We start from the raw sequence: 21,311 nt of genomic DNA, 5'->3' as shown, positions 1-21,311 counted from the left end.
AATTCTGTTGAGGCAGATACACAGTATTAAGGGGGAAAGCAGAAGGGAAAACTCATAACTGTCTTAACTGTTTACATACAAAAATAAGCATCATGGGGAATATGAGGAACTACAGGTTTTAACACAGGGATATGGTTATAATTGAATTAGAACAAATAAGGCATACTGGGATAGCAGATGGGACCGGAATCTTGGACTATTAAGCATACATGTTGTTCACAAACAACAAAGAGAAGTGTTGCTGCTTTGCACACCAGAATATATGCCATGCCACACCACACACACTTGGTCCAGAAAAGATACCAATAAATAAATGTGAACTGAGAAATATGATATAGAGGAAAGAATCCTCTCAATCAAGAGGACAGGGTGAAATTTTCTTTGGTTAACTTACCAAAGTAAGTAAGTTAAGCTAGTGGTAATGGCAGACATTAATCTTCCAATATTGGTGAGAAAAAATTCAGCAGGCCAGAAAGATAAACACACTTGCTTAGGGAATGTGCTAGGGGATTATTCTCTAGTAGATGTGAGCCTGATTTGGTTCTGAGTGTCTAGAACCATTAGTAGATATAGTATCATTTGTAGTTAGAAAATCCAAGGGAAATTGTAGCATTTGTGTTATTTTGTACATGTATGTTATTGACCAATATAGAGACAGGGGCTTGAGCCAGCTGACCATTCCTTTTATCATGCTTTGATTCTTAATTAAGCTAATTAAACTAATACCTTAAAAAACAAATAGCCATTATATGCCGTACCTCAGTAAGTAGAAGAGAGACTAACCTGAAATTCTGAATGTTGACATATTCTTTCTCTCGCTTTGCCAGGATATGTTTGATGAGACCCTCCCGCTGCCCAGCCTGGGTATTTGGTACAAAGAGCTTCCGCATGGTGTTGGTCACTTTGGGCTGTTCCTTGTTAGAAGCTTCCTTGTCACGTGGAAGCCTAGCAAATAAATGAGAATTTCGAAAGTGAAACTGCCTATAATAAAAAAGTCTCCTAAATGGGAAAAATATTTTGACATAGGACTTACATTCTATTCACTGAAGGGGGTGGGGGTGGGGGTTCCCGATGAATCCCTGTAGGATGATTTTGTAAATTAATTTTCTTGTCCAAATTCATAGATGAAAAATTATCCTCAAATCCAAGAAGCCCTGAAGTACACAGAACCCAGAGTCAAAGGGAGGGAAATAAAGATACCATCTAATTTATCCAGGGTAGACAGAGCTGTGCTTTGATCAGTGGTTTTGATTTGATCACTATTTGCTCAATGGCATTACCAAACAGAAAGGTACCATAAGGATACCCTGAAGAACTTGACATACTAACTGGAACAATAGCAAGTTACATTAATTTGGAATCTGAATGGTAACAGCTAACAGTTATTAAAGACTTAGCATAATGCCTGTTTGATAATAAGGGATTATATCATTATCTTCATTAATCATCATAAAGACCCCAAGAGGCCAGTACTATTAAAAATCTTCCCATGTTACAGAAAAAGAAATGGAAGCTCAACATTGTTGAGTAACTTGACCGAGGTCATACATAACTAGCAAGTCACAGATTTGGGGTTTAAACCCAAGCAGTTTGGCCCTGGAGCCTGCAATTTTTACCACACTGCTAAGCAGGCTCCTGAGGAGCTAACATGCCACAGAAAGGATCAGGAATGAACATCAGTCAGTGGCAATGGACTCGGTAAAACCACTCCATAGGAGAAGGTGTCTCAGACTGACATTAATCCACATTATCTAACTGTCCAGATAAAATCTATTTACTCTGCAATGATCACAGCAACCAGGCAAAAGAGAATTTTTTCAGTACCTGAAAAAACAGAAGGCTTGTCCTTAGTGTCTAATTTCTGGTACCAGCTAGATGAGTCCTTTTGCTCTGGAACAAGAAGTTGTGACTGAGCTAAAGAGATAAGAGTCATGGTCAGAAACAGGGGAGCCCTATCATTGAGTGAAATTTACCATAACCAAAAGCCATTCACTCAGCACTCCTCAAATGCAGGGGCTAGCAGCATTCTTTTTTTTTTTTTTAAGATTTTATTTATTTATTTGACAGAGAGAAAGACAGCGAGAGAGGGAACACAGGGAGGGGCAGAGGGAGAGGGAGAAGCAGGCTTCCTGCCGAGCAGGGAGCCCGATGCGGGGCTCTATCCCAGGCCCCTGGGATCATGACCTGAGCCGAAGGCAGACGCCTAATGACTGAGCCACCCAGGCAACCCAGCCAGCAGCATTCTTGAATATAAAGGAAGAGACTAAGAGAATGAGGGCAGCTCTGGGATCATCTGGGAGCAGGAGGATTATAGTCTTCAGTAAGCTGTCCATGCCATGACACTGAAGATTCTGGAAAATGGCCCAGTGTCCTTATAGCTGAATAGACTTGTTCCGTAACCTAATCCTGGGTTCGTTCCCGAAGGCAGAAAAATCAGCACTGAAGACTGAAGGGGTGAGGTACTTGGCTAATGGCTGCTTGCCTCTGCATCAGCATGTCAGAACTTCACTGCCATTCAAAGAGCAGAAAGAAAACTGCTGAGTCTTGAGTTACCCTCCTGAGCAGCAAGGACCTCCGAGAGGAACTTCAAACAGTGTTCCTCATCAGGGATTTCAAAGTGCCGCTCTCTGGTCCGGTCCCCCTGAATCCGAATTTTGCAGCCACCTAAAAAGAAGTGAAATCCACACACATATAGCTATGGAATACATGCTTTTTTGGGGTCATACTCTCAACTTATCAGTTTAACAGGAGAAGGTCCAGATCACAAATATTCTAAGACCTCTAATGTAGGAAACCTGTCTATAGGATCAGGGGATTTGGTTGGGGAGTGCAATACAGGGAGGGAAATCTAAAGGGCTGATGAACTGTGTCAATAAGCAGCCCAGTTACGGTGATATGATACATACTAAAATCAGTTTTCCTATGTTCTGATATATCTCCCCAATGTCAATGCAGGGACCAAATTCTAACAAAAGATCACTTCCCCAACCACCCTCCTCCCATCTCCCAGCTGGAAATTTCTACCATTTCAAATCCAGATTATATATTAAGAGTATTTGAGCATAAAGGGAATAAAGAAAACAAGATGGTTTGCTCCTAGGTATAGACTGTACCTAGGCAATTGAATTTACAAACTAATTAAAAAATAAAAGAATAGTGGGATTGGTTTGAATTATTTTGAAAAGAAGTACCTATACCTCATTACCTCAAGTAAAAAATGCATATCTTGAATAAATGTACGAAAGCAATATAATGACCTATGACCAGGAGTGGTCTAGTTCAAGCATAGCCAACTGGAAAACAGTATAATTAGCAGCAAAGTGATCTAGGACATTAGTTTCTTACGTATATAACATACTGTCTCCCTTTTTCTGATGCCCTAGTTATCATATTTATCAATCATCTGGATATGATCATCCAGGAAACCTATGTACTTGTTTATATTCTTATTTGAACTGATTTAGTACATATATTGCTTTCTCATGCCGCTGGAAGCCATAAGTTCCTTGAGAGCAAGAGGTGGGCTGTACATACAGGTAATCCAACACAACACTTTCGATGATCTCCCAGGGTTGTCTGGGACCAAAGGGCCTCTCAGGACTCAGGACTTTCAAAGCTAAGTCTGGGAAAGTCCCAGGCAAACCAGGATGATTGGTTACTTTACTGGTGACAATGCTGTCAGACTTCATGGACAGAAGGCATTTAATAGAAGACTGTTGGACCAGACTCCCTCACACTTATAAATGACAAAGAGATGAGAAAATTAAATAAAATCCACTTCTGAATCTCTCTTGCCTTTGCATTTCCTTATGTTTCTATCTTCACAGGTTTAGTGATTAGACGAAAAGAGATAAAAAATAGAGAAAAATGTGAAAAAGAAGGCACCCAAGTGGACCACAGATAGGAAAATTAGTGAGGGTGTTATCATAAGGAGAAGAAAAAACAACCGGCATGAATAAAGGCTGTCAATAATCACAGCCTTGAAAATCAGGGAAAACCTCCTTTGGGGTACAAGCAGTCCTCCTTTTCTCAGATATTTTATATAAAAAATTGAAGAAAATTAAAAGGTCAGTTTCTATCTGATAGAAACTTAAACAAGAACACATAATCTCTCTCTCCCACAACCCTTGAAAGATACATTGTAGCAAATATAAAAAAACACACTGACTCATTTAACAGAAAACTCCAGAAACTGCTTACAAAATAATACTGGATACTCTCTCACCATATTGTGTGGGAAAGAGGACAAATTACCCCATGACTCAACCTTCTACTACTCTTCCTTCCAAAACCCCCTAGCCTCTTTGTGATCAACACTCCTATATCCTCAAACTTCTCCTCTGAACATTCCCTGCATCTCTCAGTAATTCTCAAGTATGGGTGCATTAGAATAACCAGAGGCATTTTTAGAAAACAGACATTTGGGTCCCACCCCAGCTCAATAAAGCAGAATCTCAGGGAGTGAGGCTCAGGCACTGGTAGTTTTCAAAATACTCCCCAAGTAATTCTAATGTGCATCCAAATGAAAAATCAAAGAGTCACCTGTGAAGTGGTGGCTCCCTGGATGCTGTTTATGGTCTCTCACACCCTACGGAATTTTAGACCAGTGTCCTTACTTGTCCTAACACCATCTCCAGACCATTCCCTCTTCTCCTCCCTCAGGACAAATCTTTTTTCCCTTTCAGTTTACCCACTGGGTTATACCGACTTCTTCCCTTCCCTCCTCCCTCTATGAGATCATGTACCATCCTCACCAAAACTTCTGAATCCAGGATTCAAAACCTGACTCATAAGACTTCCTCTCCACTCAAACTCTTGCCTTAAATTTGGGTCCCTTACAAATTAGTGCAGAAAACACAGTCAACATCTTCAACTTCCTCATCCAATGACCTTGGCCCATCATCTCAGCCACCTACTCCTTCAGTCCCTACTGGGATTTCCCTCAGTTGTACTCTGAACCTTTTCATCATAGAAACCACCACCCCATAAATCTCTAATTCAAATACCCCATTTTGACCTGTTACTTCTAGCTTACTTGCTCATATGGGAACCTCCAGCAATTGATCCCTCCACTTTCTTAATATCCATTCACTCACTCCTGCTTTCACTTCTTATTTTATCAAACCGATGTCATCATTAAACTCTGCTGCAAAAGCCCAGAACTGTCTTACCACCCTGTTCCTCCACAGCACCTACCTGGTTAACTTTCAAACCTCAGAAATTCAACTAACTGCCTTACTGCAGAGGGAGTAAACACACACACACACACACACACACACACACACACACACACACACACCTATTATTATAAAATGATCGCTAGCCTCAACTGGACCCTCTATGATAGAAAGTCATCTAAGTTTCCACAGTCAACTAGTCTCCCAGTTACTACCTGGAACAAGCATTTCACACCTCCTCATTTATACTCAATTTTTGGATCCCTTCTTCTCAAACCCTATCATTCCAAGTGGATTGCTTCACCTCATGCTTCAGAGAAAATGGAAGCCATCACATAGAAACCTACCTGTATTTGTATTTAACTTCTTCTTTCCCTTCTGATATAAGGAAGAGGAGTCCTCCTATCAAAGGCCACCTTCTCTTTGAATTATAACCCCTCCAATTCTCTCAGGAACCTTACACTCACAATCATTCTCAAGACACCTCCCCCCAATATCTTTAAACTCCCCCTTTCACAGGCTCCTTCCCATTAGCATTAAATTGTGTTCTAAATCCTATTTAAAAAAAAAAAAAACCTTCCTAGATCCCATATTTCCCTCCAACTCCAGTCCGTCTCTACATTCCCCTCCACAGTAAAGCTTTTTTTAAAAAAAAATATATATTTATTTGTCAGAGAGAGAGAGAGAGCACGCACACAAGCAGGGGAAGCAGCAGGCAGAGGGAGAAGCAGGCTCCCTGCTGAGCAAGGAACCCGATGTGGGACTCGAACCCAGGACCCTGGCACCATGCTCTGAGCCAAAGACAGTCGCTTAACTGACTGATCCACCCAGGTATCCCTCACAGTAAAGCTTTTTTAAAAAACACATAGTCACTACTTACTCACCTCCCATTTCTCTTGTTAATCCACTCCAATATGACTTTGGCTCCCACAACCCTTCTAAAATAGCTTTGTTAAGGTCACCAATAACCTCCAAATTGCTAAAGCCAATGGATCCTCTTCAGTCATCTTATTAGACCTATCAGCAGAAATCAATAGTTGACCACTCCTTAAATAATCTCTTCTGAAGGCTTCTATGATACTATACTCATCTAGTTTGCCTCTCTCTTTTTGGTCACTAATTTTTTAGTGCCTTCTGAGGTATCTCCTCCTCTAACCTTTAAAAAGCAGGGTTCCTTAGAGTTCAATCTAAAACCTTTTTCTCATTTGGTATCAGCATTGTCCAATATGGTAACCAATAACCACATGTGACTAATGAGTACTTGAAATGTGCCTAGTGTGACTGAAGAACTGAACTTCTAATTTTATTTCTAATTAAACAGGCACATGTAACCAGTAACTACCATATCTGATAGCACAGCTCTATTTCCAATCACATTATCTCTCATGGTTTCAAATACCATCTATATGCTTGTGGCCCAGACCTTTCTTCTGAGCTTCAGATGCATACATTCAACTGTCAATTTATCACCTACAATCAAATGTCTCAAAGAAATAAACATGTCTCAAAGAAATAAACATGGCTAAAACTGAATTCACGACCCCTCAAAGGAAAACTCATTCCTTCTGCAGTGTTATTTTTGCAAATAGTACCATCATCCACACTCACGCCAATAACCTAAGATTCATCCCTGACACTTTTCTTCAACTCACTACCTATGCCCAAACCAACCTCTGCTGATTTAACCTCCAAAAACATTTATCAAATCTGACCACTTCTCTCCATTTATACTGCCACCATACTCATATTCTCCAGCTTAAACTCTTTAAAAAAAAAAAGATTTTATTTATTTATTTATTTATTTATTTTTAAAGATTTTATTTACTTATCCCCTCTGGTCTCAATTTATTTTTTATTTATTTTTTTATTTTTTTTAAAGATTTTATTTATTTATTTGACAGAGAGAGACAGCCAGCGAGAGAGGGAACACAAGCAGGGGGAGTGGGAGAGGAAGAAGCAGGCTCATAGCGGAGGAGCCTGATGTGGGGCTCGATCCCATAACGCCGGGATCACGCCCTGAGCCGAAGGCAGACGCTTAACCGCTGTGCCACCCAGGCGCCCCCCTCTGGTCTCAATTTAAATGTTATTTAAAGAGGCCTTCCCTGACCAGGTCACCTAATTTAGTTAACCCTCTTATAAACTCTTTGTATTTCTCCTTGATAGCATTTATCAAAACTTCAACTATGTAAGTATCTACGCTTAAGAGTTCAAAGTCTGTTTCTTGTACTGATTCATGATACAACATGACTATATTGCTTTCTGATATATCCCTAGAGCCTAGCACAGTGCCTAGCACATAAAAGGTATTCATGTTTTGTGGAATGAATTAATGGATTATAGGCATCTAGTACTAAACAGCACAGAAGCAAGAACAAAAGCAGGAGCAGCTATCTTCTCTATGTTGTTCTCCTATTGATCCTGTAGCACTTAGAACAGTGCCTGGCAAATAGAAGGCACTCAACAAATATTTGTTAAATAATGAATAAATAAGGGAGGATTTAATATTGGGAAATTAGAATAATACAGTTCATCAATAGGTCAAATAAGGAATAATAATATAACCATCTCTAAAAGCAGTGTAAAGACATCTGATAAAATTCAATATACATTTATGATTTTAAAAACTACATAAACTGGAAATAAATGCAGTTTCTTAATATGGTTTTTAAAAAACCATATCAAATCAACAGGTAATCATGTCCTCGACAATGAAGCACCACCTAAGGCATTCTTACTGAAAATAGGAGCTAAACAAGGATTATCATCAGTATTTAAGATTGGTCTTAAAATTCTCATTGGTGTAATGAGACATGAAGCAAAACTAATAGTTACAGGTACTAGAAAGGAGACAAAATTATTATTTGCAGATGAAAAGGGCTATCTATCAAAACCAAACAACAAAATAAATAGCACCCCTAAAATTTTAAACATATTTCTATAAAGTGGCTGGATAAAAGATAAATATCTAAAACTCAGTAACTATAAGTTAGTAGAGTGATATACCATGTTCCTTGACAGTGTCTTAATTTTATAAAGGACTTAATTTAGTAAAATTTGGCACAAACCTATGGTGAAATATTAGTCATTAAAATCATGTTTTTAAGTAATTTTAAATGACATGGAAAAAGCTCACAATATAATGTTAAATGAAAATGCGGCACAAAAACTACATATAAAGATTCCAATCACATAAAAACATAAATAAAAGACTGGAAGGTGATACATAACAATGTTAACTACAGTGGTGATCTCTAGATTGCAGGAGCATAATTTTAATTTGATACTTCAAACTTTTCTGAATTTTCCATATTGTATATAATGAAGATATATTTATTACCTCAATAATCAGAAAAAATTATTTTAAAAGGTTTAATACCAACATCCAGATAATGGGAAAATACATATTTACGTTAAAATCAGGCCAGCCTAACAAACCCAGGGCCTCCCTCCCGCAACATGCTATATGCTCTAAAGGCTTATGTATGAAGCCCAAAGATCAAGATAAAACCTGTTTCACTGCAAAATTACTAAATGGGCAGAAATAACAAAGGATTTTATTCAAGTGGTTACTGAACTATTACCCTGCTATGATCCAGTAACTCAAACTCTGGACACAGCAACACATGGCTAATTTCTATGTAGAAGAAGCCAAAAGAACTAATGCCATAAATAGGTGTTTATAAGAGAAAAGGCACAGCTCAGTTTAACTTTTCAGTTTTGGATCAAATATCTTTTTCTACAGGTAGAACAGGACATTTTGGAATCTTATCTTGACAGCAATGTCAGTCACTGCTGAACTGTTTTTGCTCAAATTTTGCTTTTTTAGTGTTGTTTCTGGTTTCTCCTTTCTAAGCACAAGAAGACATAGATAGTAAGTTACTTGCTCTCTTGGATACCTGCAGAAATCAGCAGCTGGGTTTATTTAGCTTTTCAGAATCAACTCTTAAGACTTCTAAAATCCATGACCAAAGAAAAGAATAATAAAACCCAAATCAGAAAAGCCTATCTATTTTTTTTAAAGATTTTATTTATTTATTTAACAGAGATGGAGACAGCCAGCGAGAGAGGGAACACAAACAGGGGGAGTGGGAGAGGAAGAAGCAGGCTCATAGCAGAGGAGCCTGATGTGGTGCTCGAACCCAGAACGCTGGGATCACGCCCTGAGCCGAAGGCAGACGCTTAACCGCTGTGCCACCCAGGCGCCCCAGAAAAAGCCTATCTAAACTGTTCAATACAAATTAATGGTGGCAAGGACAGGGACTGTTTCTAAACAAAATTATGTATAACCCATAGCCCCAAGCTAAGAGCTAAACCCCACTCATTCAAGGACTCAAGCAAGAGATAAGGCAACCAGTTTGATTTACATTCATGTGGTCACAAACTCTTTTCCATAGCAACCACCCAGTAGTCAAGGTAGCATTCAAGTGCCCATTTTCTCCTCCCCATAACACAGTACAATTAGATGATAAACAGAGAACAGCTTGCACAGAAAGTCAATGATGATTTGCTTCAAACAGATAAAAATGAGAAAACTGAAACAGTGAGAAGGAAGACCATGTTCTTTCTGATAAAGGGATGCCTTGAGGGGATGGAGCTTAAATAAATGACCAAAATAATTTTAAGGAAAAAGAGGTAGCCTGAGACAAGCAAGGTATCTCCAGTACAAGAGGGACTCTATAGCCTCCCAAAATGATATAATGAATGAAGGAAAACATTATGATTTCATATGCAAAAATAAAAAGCGACTGAGAAAAAATTTTAAAATATAACAGCAGTTAAAAAAAAACATAAAACCACTGATGGCAAAAATACTGATGGCTCAAAGAAGTTCACCATTAGAGAAGCAGATCACATCTTCAACTTTTTAAAGATTCTTGCCAGCCACCTGGCTTTTCTTATGTTTACACTAAATGTTTTTAGGGGGAAAAGTTAATTTGTATGGCTGCCTTAAGAAAAAGAAGAATACAGGATAAGATGGTAAAATTAAAATGTGCCAAAAAAGGGGTCTTAATATAGTGGGTATTCAATTAAATATATGTTGAATGAAAATAAACTCCATTCAGAATGGTACTCACTGTTAGAAGCTATATCAATCAAAAGAGTTTCTTCTGCTTCTGAGGGTAAAGAAGAAAGAACAGGATTAGGGAAGAGAAAACCATTCATTACAACTAAAAGAAGCATATGCCTAAATAAATAACTGCTTCTCTCAGTCACCACTCCTAGGTCTTAGAAAACATTAAAAATCCTTTGCTTTTTTGTTTAGCATTTTTAAAAATGGATTTTGGAAGCACTAGGTTCTAAAGATTATGAGCAATTCAACTAAAAGAAAACTAAACTGAACAAATAACCAAATGGAACGCCTCAAAGCAAATCAAGGAACGACAATAGTAGGCAATATAAACATGTTAATTCAAGTGAAGGTGAGTTTAATTCCACTAAACTATAACACACTGATTTAATATAATCTAACTGTGTCACTTAGTTAATTCTTTTTTTTTTTTAAATTTATTTTTAAGTAATTTCTACACCCAACCTGGGGTTTGAATATGTAACACCGAGATCAAGAGTTACATGCCCTACTGACTGACCCAGCCAGGTGCCTCTAAATAATTCTTTAAGAAAGCCAAGGGGCACCTGGGTGGCTCAGGTGGTTGAGTGCTCAACTCTTGATTTCAGCTCAGGTCGTGATCCCAGGGTCATGAGATAGAGCCCTGCATCCGGCTCCAACTGGCTCTGTGGGCTCTGAGCATGGGGCTCCCTCCTCCTCTGTCCCTCCCCCACTCTCTAAAAATGAATAAAATTTTAAAAATCTAAAAAAAAAAAAAAGCCAAGGAAATGACCCCAAAGGCCCAGAGATGAATTACTTTAACTCAGATTTTGTCTCTGAAAACCTCCCAGTGATCTCATTTCCTCTGCCTCTGCCCCATTTAGGATCAGAGAATACCTTAAGCTCTTGACCTTCAGGCTACAATTAATACCTGGGGTCGGGCCTATCAGACCCAACAAGGAAGTATAAAACAGGGCAAAGCACAGTCTCTAAGTTCAGAGTTCTCTTTTCTCCCAGCTGGCTCTCCTGGACTTCCTTCCTTACCTCCAGTGTCTAGATGCAACCCATCTCTTCCTCTCTGACTTCCCTGGATTTGGCCAACAGCACCTGTAAGACCCTTCTGGCTAGTTGAACTCTGGGTACTGACTCCTTAGGATTAGCCTGGATCTACCCTGGCCAGATGGAGTAGTCTCAGCCTTTCTAGCTCCCTTACAAGCTTGGATTGTATATTTGGCCCCATTGTTCAGTTACTACAATAGTTACTGGTTAAGTAGTTAAGTTGTCTAATATTAAAAAAATAGCTTCAATATTCTCACTAGCATGATGAAGCAAGGGACAATAGGGCATCAGGACATAAGTACTGTAAGTTCCCCACTGTTCTTCAGTAACTTTAATTCTTTAAAACCCAAGTATTTATAGACTTATCAAAATAGATGCACAGGTTGGGAAATAGAAAAGATCTAAAAACTCAAGGAAGTAACTGTTCCTTTTGTTATGGGGAACTACCATGTGTGCACACACATATTTTCTTAGATTACAATCTAACAATCTACCATCTATTTCTTATTAAAAAGAATACTAAGAGAAATAGGGTAAAAGTGGCTGTAGAAATAGTACAAAAGGTACAGAGTTAATAAAATGCTAAAACCTAAGGTCATGTTCTTTGGCTTTTCACCTCTTTAAAGGGCTAGGTATGTAATAAATGGTGCTACACCATGAAAAGTGAAATGACCACAGCAACTTACTATGGCTTGTGGCTGCCTTGTTCAAATATGTCCCTCTCACACAGGGCAGGCTAAACGGATGATTTCATTCTTCTATACAATGTGGATACTATTCACTGCAGGTATTTTTAATTGTTAATATATATTGTCTTAAAAACTCATACCCATTTAGTATTTCTACTTACAGGAATAAATCCTATTTAGAGATGTGCAAGAAGATTTATGTACAGAGATATTCATCACATTACTATTTAAACTAGTGAAAAAAACCCCAAATGTCAAACACGGGAATAACTACATTACGGGCTACTCATAAAATGGCACAGTATATACCTATAGGATGGAAAAGCAATCATAATATGAGGGCATGCAGAACACACAGAAGGGAATGTACTTACTTTCTTTATACTTTTCTGGTCTTCTCAAACTTTCTACAGTATATGTATTACTTTTGTGATAAAAAAAGTTCAATGCAACTTAAGAAAAAAAAATCTATGTAAGGTAAGATTCAAGTTTTTCAAAAAGCTACAGCTGATACAGAATGTTTCTTTCTGATGATGCCAATGAACCCACTGGAAACATAATGCATTTGTTCTCTAGTAATCAATTTCCCTTCCAGAGCAATGTGAGATAACAGAAGCAACACCTCCCACACAAACCTCCCAAATTTTGAGTTTCATTGTAGCAGATGAAACAACAGATTTTCTGTTCTTTGTCCCCAAATTTGAGGGCAAGAAGCCAAATATTTCCTCCTTGGAGTCAATTTTCTTATGATTCACCAATGTCAAGGTCTGAGAATCAGCACAATTGACTGTAAGGTATTAAAATCTGGTAAGGCTTATTGCCAAATGTTTCAATTTCAAATAGTGTGGGGAGAAAGTGCTGAATGTGTGTGAATCCAAGTGACTTTAATACTTTACAATGAGCAGTGTGTTTGTTAAACCCAAGAATGTCATTTAGATCCACATATAGGTGCATAAGCATAAAAGACTACCTACATAAGTAACAGACTACATACACCTCTAACCCCCAGCCAGGGAAGCAGGTGAGACTATATCTGTATGTCAGTACAACCCTTCAGCACTCACAAAGCATTTACCATCTTCTCAATAGTAGCTTAGTAATGTTATCATTTTATGCAAAGAGTAATGCATTTCATTTTATGTGCAGTGACAAATTTAAATATGTATGGTATTACACAATGCGATAATGACCAAGGAAAAACATTGTAAAACTAGCTAGGCAATTAAAGCTAGTACCTTGAACACATCTGAAGTGGCTATTTATAGGAATGATATCTTGAACATGCTGTTCCTTCTCGCGCAACTGGATTATTAACCTAGGAAACAGAAGAATGCATCAACGAATAGCTACTGAAAAACTGAAACATTTAACAACAAAATATATTGCTGTGTTGTTACACAAATCTAGTCCATTTTTATTAGACTTACTGTATCTTATTCCCTGCATCTGAGCATCATGACAGCAAGAAATTGCTCTAGATCTAAGAGGATATTAGTGATGATCAATATCTGAATACCCACACTGTCCTATGCCATAAAGAATATATAATAGTCTATGTCTTAAACACAGCTTACGATCTTAAAAACAAGAATTATAGTGCATTCGCATTTAGAGTATGCATACCAGAGTGAAGAGTAGCTAGGTGTGAACTCCATGAGGGCAGACTACAGTTGTCTTTTCACTATAGTATTTCTTTCTCTTTTTTTTTAACATTATTTACTGCTGGTTTTTTTTTTTTTAAGATTTTATTTATTTATTTGACAGAGAGAGACAGCCAGCGAGAGAGGGAACACAAGCAGGGGGAGTGGGAGAGGAAGAAGCAGGCTCCCAGCGAAGGAGCCCGATGTGGGGCTCGATCCCACAATGCTGGGATCATGCCCTGAGCCGAAGGCAGACGCTTAACGACTGCGCCACCCAGGCACCCCTCACTATAGTATTTCTAGCACCTAGCATAATGCCTGGAACTTAGTACTCACTCAAGTTTGTTGAATAAATGAATTAGAAATTTCATAAATTAGCCTTCAGATTATATTCCCAAGGGTTTTTACCAAAGAATGGTTCTATCTCTACAAACAAGTATACAGGTTCATGGAGAAGTAAAAAGAGGTGCCCAGCCAGCTGGATCAGTTAAAATAACCCATGACCAACAGGGTAGCAGATATCACAACCAGTGGCCTTTACATTCCTTGTGTTTTTACTCTGGTTTCCAACTTCATGCAGGTATCTCTAGGTAAACACGCCTGAATTTTGCCCCCCAGTATGAAATGCAAGACTTCTAAATTCCTATGTACTCCTGAAATATTAATTTTCATTTACTACTTATCCTTAGTGGCCCAGAATCAAGGTCTGACCTACTGGTAAACAACCATTCTGAACATCTCTTAGCTTCCCCAAATCAAGCAGTCTTCAGGTGGTTCTTTTTGCCAGGAACATTCTTCTTTTCTTCCTGAGACCTAACTCAAATACCCCCTCCTCTTAGCAGCTTCTCCTAATTCCCGGAAGCAGAACCAGTACCCTGATCCCCTTTGTTTAACCCTCTAATAAAGCACATACACCTTCCACTGCAGTTATATTTATTTCCCTCACTGATTTGAGCTCCTTGAAAACAAAGACCTTATCATACTTGGTTTTGCTTCCTGCCTAATAGATGCTCAATAAATATTGGTTGAATAAATGAACCAGTTTAACTAAACTATAAACAGAGATAAATTTCTAAAAATAATTTGTTCAACCTCTGACATTAAAAAATATCATTGAAGGGTTTTATTTCTAGTTTGTTGTCTTTTGGGGGGACTTGTTTTAGCTTTATGAACTTTTTTCAAATGTGTTAACTTTAAAGGAGATAACATGGGGAAAGGAACTGCTTAGAACTAAGGGGAAATAAAAATATTAATGCTGTCTTTCTGCTCCGATTCTGCTTGCCTAATTTGCAAGGGTTCATATTTTAAGGTGACTAGAGGAATATGAGGCAGGCTCCTTTCAGATTTATTTATTTATTTTAGAGAGAGAACATGTGTGCAGGAGTGGGGGGAAGGGCAGTGGGAGAGGGAGATAAAGAATCTCAAGCAGACTACCTACTGAGCGCAGAGCTGGACATGGGGCTCAGTCTCTGGACCCATGAGATAATGACCTGAGCCGAAATCAAGAGTCAGATGCTTAACCAACTGAGCCACCCAGGGGCCCCTGGGCAGGCTCCTTTCAGCCTGCAAAGTTCATGAGTTAAGCAGAAATTCCTATAAACCCAGATGAAGATCAGAAACTAGATAAAGACTGACAAAGCAAGAGTGAAGGCGGAAGAGCTAACTTTGGGGAAAATGAACACAAACCAATATAATCTCGAAGAAACAAAGATGAGAAATAGAGTGTTTAACATTAGCAGTAAAACTTTGACTGGATTGTACTGTTAAAAGTCATCATGAAGGGGCGCCTGGGTGGCTCAGTTGGTTAAGCATCTGCCTTCAGCTCAGGTCATAATCGTAAGGTCCTGGGATCGAGTCCTGCATCTGGCTCCCTGCTCAGCCCGGAGTCTGCTTCTCCCTCTGCCCCTCCCCCAGCTTGTTTTCTCTCTCTCTCTCTCTCAAAAATAAATAAATAAAATATTTTTTAAAAAGCCATCATGAAACAAACAACATGGATGGACCCTGAGGGCATTATTCTAAGTGAAAAAGTCAAAGAAAGACAAATAGCATATGATCTCACTTATATGTAGAATCTAAAAACAAAAACAAAAACAAAAAACCCTGAAATCATAGATACAGAGAACAGATCAGTGGTTGTCATCAGTGGTAAGTCATGGGGATGTAATGTATAGCATGGTGACTACTGTCAATAAACTGTATTGTATATTTGAAAGATACTAGGAGAGTAGATCTTGAAAATTCCTACAAGAAAAAATTTGTAACTGTGTGGTGATGGATATTAACTAGGTTTACTGTGATCATTTTACAACATATACAAATACTGAATAATTATGTTGTACACCTGAAACTAATATAATGTCAATTATATCTCAATTTAAAAAGTGCAACCTCCCCATAATCCATCACAAAACAAAGATAAACTTGGAATTTAAGTCAATTCCCCAATATATACTATGTGTTAGTCAATAAATAAATTGCAGCAAGAATAGGGCTAAAAATAAGTATAAAAATTCTTCTTACATGTAATCATTACTTTTAGAACAGAAAGATGAAAAATAATAGGTATATGGCAAAAAAATGGAAATTAGAATTTGGTAGTTGCCAAACAGAAAAGAGTAACAAATTGTGAATGTGGACTCAGCATTATCCCTAAGAAATACTTTGTTTTTGTTTTTTTTTAAAGATTTTATTTATTTATTTGACAGAGATAGAGACAGCCAGCGAGAGAGGGAACACAAGCAGGGGGAGTGGGAGAGGAAGAAGCAGGCTCATAGTGGAGGAGCCTGATGTGGGACTCGATCCCAGAACGCCGGGATCACGCCCTGAGCCGAAGGCAGACGCTTAACCGCTGTGCCACCCAGGCGCCCCTCTAAGAAATACTTTGATTTATTCAAGGAAGGTTAAAGATTAAACAACAGATTGCATCATAATCTATTATCCTTGGAAAAAAAATGAATAGTGTTTGATTCCCTATTTCAAAAAAACCTCTTATTTTTAATTTTAATTTTACTCTCTCAACTAAATTTCTCCAATGGTTGACAACAGGAACTACAGAACTAAAGATTATAATAGGCTTCAAGTTCTAAGATAAAAAGCCCAAAAATTAAAAAAAAAATTCTGAGAAGAATCCAAGTCAGAGAAGGTACCCATGAGACAAAAATCTGAGGATTACAGATATGACAGTATTGGGTGTCTCCAATAAAGGATTTCAAAAGAAACTTCTCAAACAGTGTAATTCTGAAATTTTACATGCGTTCAAATCTCAGGTATGCTACTTCCTGCGAACAAGTGACTTAATCTCTCTGTGCCTCAATTTCTATAATCTAGAAAAGGGGGATGATGATGAGAATATAATTTCACAGTAACCCTCACATGAGGGTTACATGAACTAATTCATGGAAAGTGCTTAGAAGAGTACCTGGCACATATCAAGCCATTAAGCCTTAGTTGTTGCTATACCCTCGTACCTTAAACAGAAATGGAACATAAGACTTTGATTTCTTTGTGGAGAGGACAGAAATAGTCAGGAGAGCTACCACTCCATTTGTTTGTTTGTTTTTTTTATTTTATTTATTTATTTGTTAGAGAAAGAGCACAAGCATGGGGAGCAGCAGAGGCAGAGGGAGAAGCAGGATTCCCGCTGCGCAAGGAGCCCAATGTGGGACTCGATCACAGGACCCTGGGATCACGACCTGAGTGGAAGGCAGATGCTTAACCAACTGAGCCACCCAGGCGTCCCCCACTCCAAGTTTAAAAGTTCTCCTAGTACAGGAGGCCAGATAGAATGAGGCATTTATCCCAAGGCCAGCTGCTCACTTCCGTATTAGCTAACTAGAGCTCTAAACCTATCAAACCAAGGAACCACATCCTAGGCTGTGGTCATCTCAACAATGTAGCTATTTTACTTAATCCTCCTAATTTTGTTTTTACAGAAGAGTAAACAGAGGTGCAAAAAATTTACTGATTTACCCAAGGGTCACATCTCTCCACTCATTCTAGCCTTTGGAAGTTGCAGTGGTATTCCACTTTTCAATTCACTTTTCTGTTGAATTTACTATTTAACCGGTCTTCCAGGGTTTGGTGAAATCTGGGAAGAACAACATGAATTTGCCACACCAACAGAGCTGACCAAACGGGACCTAGGGAAAAGCTACTGCATGGGTCCAACTGATGTCCAGTTAGAGTGGCACCAAGAGTCTCAGAAAAGTGTAGGCTAGGTTAGTGGGAATATCCTCTGTGTAAATTACACACAGACTGGATATGGACAATTTAAAAGCAGGGACTGAGAAAAACTGTTTTTAGGCCGAATCCAATGTTGGGAGAAGGCAGGATTTAAGTGACCAATGATTTTTAAACTCTGATGTCAAGAAACCAATGAACAACCAAGGGAGGTGGCTTGGGCACACAGGGACAGGGTCCATGATATGTAGTGGTCACCATGGATACTTTTAAGATGAAGCATTAGTGGAAAGGGAGTGAGATCAGCAACTATAGTGACAGCTTATCAAAATAATCTTTTATTCAATCAGTCAACAGTATTCACTGAGCTTCTAAATGCAAGGCAGAATAAAAGGTAACACACACTGATAAACTGCCAAATGTTTATATTTCGACATGTTTCATTACTTTTTCTATCAGTCAAGTCAATAAGTGAGGCAGTTACTGGTGTACACTAAACCATTACTGAATTAATGAATATGCCTTCAAGCAAGTGGAATAGGGGGTGGGGAGACTGGAGGAACCAGTTGAATGGGGTTAAGAAAAGACACTTCTGTAAGGTTAACAACGAAGCGTTTCTATAACACTTTAACGTTTTGCAAACCATTTTTTGCATTTATTCTTCTTCCAGCTACAACTTCAAAGTCTATAAGGTAAAGGCAATTAATGTTTTTATTTAACTGATGAGGACACCAAGGCCCAGAAAGCATTATTGACTTGCCCAAGGTTACACAACACATGTCAGTTGCAGAGGCAGGAACTAAAAACCCAGGCTTCCTGCTTCAACGCCCGCCTGTTGAGTCCTTCCACTGAACCACACTGCCAGGAGCGATCTGGCGGCTTGGAAGTTGGGGACAAAGCCCCATGCTACAGCACTCGCACTTCACACCTGGGCCTGAACTTGTTGCCCACGCGGCCTCAGGGGGAGGAGGGTGGGTGGCCTGTCGCGGTTTGGGGTTGGGAGGTAATGGCAGGCTCCCCTACTTCGTGGTAATCAGGTGGTTACTTACTCATATTGCCCGTTCCTTTGGGCTAGCGTCAGGGCGCAGGGCTCCCGAAGAGTACCCTTCATCTCCATACCCTCGATAGTATGCAGGCACTAGTCAAGGGTCTCCTCCAGATGCGCGGCCAGGGAGGGGTGGCGCGGTGCGGGTTGGAGAGAGGCTCCCACCCCTCTGCCCGCTCTCCCCACTGCCCAAGGCATCGCGTCCCGCGCCGGCCCCATTCCCCCGTTCGGCTCGGCCTCTGGGCCCCACAGCCCCCCAACCCCTCCACCGCGTTCCGCAGTTCCCCGCACTCCCCCCCCCCCCGGCCCTGCTCGGCCTCCCCTCCCCCTTCCCTCAGGCGGATACAGCAAGGGGCTGGGCTCCGATCCGGAGCCGCGGCTCCATCCCAGCGGCCTCTGAGCTCAGTGGGGCTGCGGACTGCGGGCGGATCCGACGACACTGCCTCCTCCGTCCTCACCCACAGTCCTCGGCTGCGCGTCGTTTGAAGAATAGCTCCGCACAGGGCACCGGGAGCCGCGAACCCGGAGCCGGGAACCAGGAGCCGAGAGCCGAGAGCCTGACCCGAGAGAGAGCGGCGCCTCGCGCCCCCGCCAGTTTTCCAGGCCGCCGCAGATTTCGCCCCCTGCGGCCAACCTGCGGAACTGCAGCGAGAGACCCGATGGACCGGGGGCGTCTCTACCACGTCCAGGGAGGAGTGCGTTTTAAATGCTGTCTGTGACACCGGAATTGTTCTGTGGGCTTTGAAGATTGCCACAGAAACAAAACACAGCTACACCTATGAAAGAACTCAAATGTGTTGGACCAATAGGACCTACATCATCCACTAAAAAAATCCTTATTACAGTTATAACGCACCTTGCTGGTTATCCTACCTCTCAGATGTTTTCCCCTTCCTCTTCTTCCTTCCACCACCTAAATCTTTAGAAAAAAACCCCAAAGCTCATATCTTTGCTTTTCCTTTGCGTCCCCTCCAGGTCATCTCTAAGCAGGCAACGACCAAATACACTTCCCGGGTCCAGACCCCTTGTGCAACACACCCCACTGGTTAACACAAAACTAACTCACTATTTAACACAGCCACTCAGGCTTAAAACTTCGAAGCCATGTGCTTTCTTCCTTTATCCTAATTTCTCTGTATGGAATTGGTCAACAAACGTTATTAATATTTTCTTTGGAATTACTTTTAGATTCCTTGTTTTCTCTCCATTTGCACCCCCCATCACTTTCCTGGTAGCTCTCCTGATCTCTCCTTTGACCATTTTACTATGTTGATAATCATAAGAAACTTCTTCCTGGAGTAATGTTTCAATTGTGTGTTTTACTTGCTCAAGAAATCTACAGTGGACTACATAGCAAGACTGATTTTAAAGCTATAGTAATTAAGACAGTGTGGTGTGGAGCTGGTCAGACCAATAGAACAGAATACAAAGCCTCAAACAGATCCACACACATATATGGAAAGTTGATACGCAACATATGTGGCATTTCAAATAAGTGGAAAAAGAATGGATTATTCACTAACTGGTTCCGGGACTCTTGATCATCCATATAGAAAATTATAAAACTAGATCCCTACCTCATACCATAGAGAAAAGATTCAATTCCAGGTGGATTCAAGATCCAAATGTGAAAAACCAAAACTTTACAGCTTTCAGAAGAAAACAGAGTATCTTTATGAGCTTGGAATAAAAGATAAGAATGACTACTTAAGACACCAGACAGCACAAACAATAAAGGAATTGATAGATACATTTAACTACATTAAATTTCAAAATGTATATACTTCAAGACAACATAAACAAGTTAAAAACAAGCCACAGACTGGGAGAAGATATTTTTGATACATTTAACTGGCAAAGGATAACCTATGAGGTTCTATATTTTTAGCTGTCATCACCTTACAGAATTCTCTCCCACCGCTCTCTGCAACTTTGCCAAGTTACACAGCTCCTTGTTATTCCTAGACCTTTCTAGGCACACTCTTGCTTCAGGGCCCTTGCACTTGCTGCTTATTTGCACTTTCACCTCCTTTGGGTCTTTGTTCAAATGTCACTTTCTCAGTGAGGACTTCTTAGACAACTTTATTTAAAATTACAATTCAGTAATCTCCTTACCCACTTTCACAAAAACATGCCTCTTCATTCATCTTCCATGTTCATTTTTTCCCGTAGGATTTATCACTATCCATTATTTTATCTCTTTTACTTATTGATCTTGTCTACTGTTTACCTTCCCCCACGAGAATGGAAGTTCCATGAGGGCAGAAATTTTGTCCGTTTTGTTCATAGCTACATTCCCAGCACCTACAAACATTCTTGGAACAACGTATATACTAGAAAAATATTGATTAAATTAATGAATGAATAAGTGTCCAGATGTATAAGATTTCTTATAAATCAGTAAGAAAAAGGAAGAAACATAGTAGAAACATTGACAAAATTTATGAATAAAGAGTTCATATTCAAAGAAACCCA

General features: G+C 39.6%; 1 protein-coding gene across 6 annotated transcripts in view; it reads right to left on the bottom strand.

The window, feature by feature from the left end:
- Positions 1-19,432, bottom strand: part of OCRL (OCRL inositol polyphosphate-5-phosphatase) — a 56,920-nt gene extending 37,488 nt beyond the window's left edge. The window contains exons 1-8 of one of the 6 annotated variants that reach the window (XM_057314341.1): positions 19,183-19,432; positions 18,841-18,929; positions 13,208-13,287; positions 10,253-10,291; positions 2,554-2,664; positions 1,825-1,914; positions 1,034-1,154; positions 784-945 (exon numbers count right to left, since the gene is read on the bottom strand). In XM_057314341.1, coding sequence (XP_057170324.1) covers positions 784-945; positions 1,034-1,154; positions 1,825-1,914; positions 2,554-2,664; positions 10,253-10,291; positions 13,208-13,287; positions 18,841-18,929; positions 19,183-19,221 — 731 coding nt within the window. In that variant the 5' untranslated portion in view covers positions 19,222-19,432. Of the gene's footprint in view, positions 1-783; positions 946-1,033; positions 1,155-1,824; positions 1,915-2,553; positions 2,665-10,252; positions 10,292-13,207; positions 13,288-18,840; positions 19,014-19,182 lie in introns of those variants that run through there. The other 5 variants (XM_057314338.1, XM_057314333.1, XM_057314337.1 and 2 more) reach the window with 5 other exon arrangements.
- Positions 19,433-21,311: the final 1,879 nt, after the last annotated feature.

Source organism: Ursus arctos, chromosome X (assembly GCF_023065955.2).
Source record: "Ursus arctos isolate Adak ecotype North America chromosome X, UrsArc2.0, whole genome shotgun sequence".
Lineage (NCBI taxonomy): Eukaryota > Metazoa > Chordata > Mammalia > Carnivora > Ursidae > Ursus > Ursus arctos.
Note: the sequence above shows the minus strand (reverse complement) of the source record. Positions and strands in the feature narration are given on the sequence as shown.